At 41.8% G+C, this 4,930-nt stretch overlaps 1 protein-coding gene across 1 annotated transcript in view; it reads right to left on the bottom strand.

The window, feature by feature from the left end:
- The window catches only part of PTPRR (protein tyrosine phosphatase, receptor type R), a 129,678-nt gene extending 125,255 nt beyond the window's left edge, over positions 1 to 4,423 (bottom strand). Inside the window, exon 1 of the mRNA XM_006026949.3 lies at positions 4,316 to 4,423. Within this exon, the coding sequence (XP_006027011.1) occupies positions 4,316 to 4,420 (105 nt within the window). The 5' untranslated portion in view covers positions 4,421 to 4,423. The remainder of the gene's footprint in view (positions 1 to 4,315) is intronic.
- Between the last annotated feature and the right edge of the window lie 507 nt (positions 4,424 to 4,930).

The following is a 4,930-nucleotide window of genomic DNA, read 5'->3' as shown; positions in this document are numbered from 1 at the left end:
TTTCCCTAGTAAAATCAGATCACACAAAATCAGATAAAGCTGTAGAATCCTGAATACTTTCTGCTAGCCACAAAAGCTTCACCATCTTGTCAAAGTGGCAGAACAGGATACAGGGATTGCTCAACTGTATATACTGACTCTCATTTTCAGCCAGTTCAGTCTTCACAGGATGATACAATATGCTATGAGTTGTATCTTTTCCCTTTTGCTTGCTGACTGTTGATAGATTATTTTTACCTGCAGGTCATGAACTTTATATATTTTGCTCATGCAAAAATGCTTAGGATAATGACAAGTAGTTTGCTATTGTTTTGCTATATAGTGTCAACACATTTTAGTCACGAGGCATGGTGAGATGTGCTATTCTTATGTTTTATTGCAATATCATTCCATATGATGGCACAATAATTTGAAAGGACCTCAAAGTCTGCCTGGAAACAATTCTGACAGTATAAGAGAAAAACCTGCTCCTGGTTGCACTATCTTACAATTTTTGTTAACAGAATATGGACAAGTTTATTAAAACTGAGACAAATTTAATATTTTCCTCCAGGAAATAGAGATATTTTGCTTTATTCCTTCATTGCTATGAGGAAAAAAAATATATCACGGTATTTTTAAATATATAACACTGCATTCAGAAGAATAACTTCACATACAGATCAGATTTAATAGGATACTTTCCAGGAGGTTTACTTTAAATTTAACTTCTGTCCTCCGTATTTTGGTGGGTGGGTGTTTACCTCTATATTATCACATTATACCAGCATACCACTCAGCCCTTTTTGTTCTCTTGTGATCAGCTAGGACATATAGAAACTATGTATCTTTAGAGAGCAGTATCCCTGAGACAAGCTGAATTTTGTGAAATGAAAATACCTATAACAGTGCCAAGGCAGGGGTTAGTTATCAAATCACACATGTGAACAGCTGCTGTGACACTGAAGCCATGATTCTAGGAAGATAATAAATTCTGGAAGTAGGTGGATTACGGAAGAGAAAGTAAGTAGATGAAGTGGCATCCCCACCTCTTTATGATGTCTGTAACTGACCTTCCCTCTGATCACAGGAGGGACTTTATATCTCTGCTAATTTAGTGTTTATCTCACAAGCAGCTATGCATGGGGGGAACTGCCTATCTAGCAGCAACAGCATGGGCAGTGGGAATAAGGTCTTGAGTTACTTTTTAAACTCGTCTTAGGAACTATAAAATCTTGGACAAGTCACATATCTTCTTTTGTGCCCTATTTTATCCATTTGGAACAGTGGGGGCAACCTTTTTGCAGGGGTGCCACAAATTAGCCCTGCACCTTCCCCGAGTGCCACTCCTATTCCCTTATTCTGCCAGATCTCTGTTTTCTGCTGCTCCCTACTATGTGCTCCCTGCCTGATCTCCTGCTCTGCTCTCTACTTCCTGCCCTATCTGTTGCTGCACTGCCTGGCCCCATCCTGATCCGCTGTGGCCCACACATAGAGGCGGCCTGTGCCACTGTGGCACTTGTGCCACAGGTTAGCCACCCCTGATGTAGAAAATGCACAGATTAATACCATGGAGGCTGGGCCATGGCAGCTGGGCCCTTCCCAACGGCTGTGTCTCTGTGACAGCCTGGCTTGGCAGCACGGGTGAGGGCTGCCTGGGTAGCAGGCTTCTCAGGCTAGCTTGGAAGTGCTAGTGGGCTTTGAGCCCTACAGCCACCTCCGTGCCCCTTATTCTGTGCAGCACCTGGCAGCTGCAGCCGCATCACAAGCAAATCAGTTCAATTTTTGCAGGTTAGACTAACCTGCAAAGATTGAATCAATTCAGGCTTCAGCTTTTTGAATGTCTATCCCTAACCTAGATGATCTGGTAAAGGTGTGAAAAGATCTAATGGATGGCAGGAGATAGGACACATGCATGGCAGGAGATGTGACTATGGGATCCCGAATCAGACTGAGTCATGCTTTACTGCTGGTGCAGGGAGATTCTGGGATTGCCATCCTGGGCTCCCACTGCACCAGCAAGTAGCAAGCTCCCACAGCTGAGAATCCAGCAGCTAGCAAGACTCAGCTGCAGCTGCAATCCATGTGCTGCCACAACTGAAAGTCCTGCCAGCTGACGGGGCATGCTGGTATGACTCAGTTGTGGCCCTGCGTGGAAAGCTGCCATGGCTGAGAGTGCTATCAGCTGCAGGACTCCACGTCCCAGCAGTACATAGTGCCCCCTCACCCTCCCCTGTACCTGGGAGCCACATCAACTGATGGGCCTCCTGGCAGGGGCTGAGCATGTTGCAATCCTATGCCTGGGAGCCCCATCAGCCCAGGGAACCCAGCGGTGGGGGCATACCTTGCTACACATGCAAACTAAAGCTGGACAGAAACCAGCTATAAAGTTAGTACGCATTTTCCAGCTCTGGCTTTATAGCTGGATAGACCTTTTATGGCATGATAGTTAATTTGCACGTGTATCCAGTCTAAATTAATTGCACAATTAACCAGTAATTAACATGTAATGGCCTGTGTTTTATATTCTCAGTTACTTAGGATCCATCAGGGAAGCTGCTAAGTGATTTGCTCTGCTAGATCACGTTAGCACTCATAAAGAGAGTTTCTCTCTTAATTGTACTTTACTATGTGTAAGCCTTATAACCTTATCATTTTGGTTAATGTACAGGACAGAAAGATTGCTATGAATGGTTGACATTCCTAAAGGAAATAAAAAGGATTGAACTATATTGCTACTCATGTTCCCTTTTGTACATCTTGTGTGATCCTCTCACATAGAGACATTATGTGAAGGTATTTTTTATCCCCTTTGACATTTAATATCTCATTGAACTAGGAAATACATTTATGCTGAACCTGTCATTCCTCTTTGCTCGGCCTACATGAAGATTAAAAAAATAACTTGCCTTCACTGTGAAACATTAATAGAATAATGGAACAATATGGGTAATGGAACAATATGGGTATTTGATAGCAAAAATGCCCTGTAGAAAGCAACAAAAATGATAGGTTCATACTGTGTCCCATTACCATTCACCTTACATGGAGGATCTGAAAATGAAAAAGAACATATTTTGAAAAAAAAATTGTAATGCCTTACTGTTCCCCTTTAGAAATAAAGTCTGACCAGCTTCTGTTAATGTGGTACCTTAAGAATGACAAGATCCTTCCTGAACACATGCTGCCCAAATTCAAGGCAGGAGGATTAATGTAATAAATTAATCAGATTTAAATTACTCAGCCTCTATAATAGGGGTGCCTTAGAAATAACAAAGTTATAAAGACAGAAGCAGACAGACAGACTTAAGAAGGTTCAGATGAAAGTTAGATAGAGGGCATAAGGCATAAAGAAACCCAGGATACATTTTTTTCTCACGAAAATGAACTGTAGAATCAAATAGGAATGAAGCTAATAGAATTTTATCAGAGGTGGATTCAGAGGAGGCATGATAGCCTGGTTGCAGCCCCCCCTCTGATATTGTACTACTTGCACAGTGATTTCTCAGCTCACTGGCATGTCAACACAGCTTCTGCTGGGAGCTCCTTGTATGAGCTCACCAGCTGATCTTTCTGGAATCCATGAATTCAAACAGCTCTGGAGCCTTATGCTATTTGTTTTTCCCATCTTTCTTTCCCTGCCCCCCGAATTCAGCAGCAGGGGAAAGGAAGGGACATGCAGCAGTGGATAGGGATGCTAAGCCCCTGCTTTCATGGAGGTCCGGGGCTACATGCTGCTCATTTCTTCCTTTCCCCTGGTCTTGAATTCAAAGGTGTGGGAAAGTCAGAGGGGAAAGGCAAACAGCAGGTTCTGGAGCTAAAAGCACGGCCTTTGGGCCGACCCCTTACCAACAACCTCATAGAGCTCATGGTACAAGTGGAGCTCCCAGCAGGTGCTGCACTGACATGCCAGTGAGGTTTGAGAGCTCACTGGCATCCAGGATCACAGTGAGGGGTGGCAGCCACACCATCTTTGGTTGTCTGCACACGTGCAATGAGCTCTTTTCACTGTGCATGTGCCAGACCTCTGAAGCGGGTGCAGCCATACCCCTGTCAATGAGATCATGGATCTGTCCCTTGATTTTACAGAACTTAGTCTATGAATAATTCTAGAATGACCTAGAATTGAATTGGGAATCTGCTATAAGTTTTTTGAAGTACCATATAACAGGAATATAATTTTCTATCACATTCTACTTGACTATTAAACAACCTATAGAAAGGAGACCTCTTTCTATCACATTCTATTGGACTTTTCCATAATGGTTTATAAAGCTAATTTTAGTTCATTGCAAACAGCCTGGCTATTTTGTTATATGAAGCTCTTGGTACTTACAATGAGTCGGTTGATGTGAACTTGCTGAGGTAACAGCCCTAAAGCTACAGCTACTCCTTGGCGGAATATCCGAAGCAATGTGATATTCAGCTTGTTTACATCCATTTGCAGCGTCTGAAAAACAAAACAAAAGCTAATGAGTTCCTTGCTCAGCACGTTGAGTTCTCAAGATACCTGACCTCTGTGAATATTGCTAACTGTTTTTCCCAGGATGAAAATTTTTGAAATCTATTTGCACTTTTATTAAAGAACAAGTACAAGAAAAGCTTGAAGTGTGTTAAATACTGGAAAAGTACAACCTTTCCCCTACTGCATTCATTTTGGGCTTTGGAACCTTTTAGGTAATTCCTATGACAAGAGACACTGTTATAAAAACCACAATTACCAAAAATATAAAGAACAGTTTAGTTCTGAATATGATTTCACTTTAAAAGAAGCTAGTGGTTTTGGATAGGAGAAATCTGTTTTGTGTATTTTCATAGAATATGTATTCATCATAATTGTAGAAATTGTTCAGAATGTCAGTAAAAGGGTTTATTTCTTTCTTGGAAATGTGGTTCCTGTGATTTAAAAGTACAAATAATTGATAATTTTATTTTGGCCTACCCATACCTC

This window comes from Alligator sinensis, unplaced genomic scaffold (assembly GCF_000455745.1).
Source record: "Alligator sinensis unplaced genomic scaffold, ASM45574v1 scaffold506_1, whole genome shotgun sequence".
NCBI lineage: Eukaryota > Metazoa > Chordata > Crocodylia > Alligatoridae > Alligator > Alligator sinensis.
Note: the sequence above shows the minus strand (reverse complement) of the source record. Positions and strands in the feature narration are given on the sequence as shown.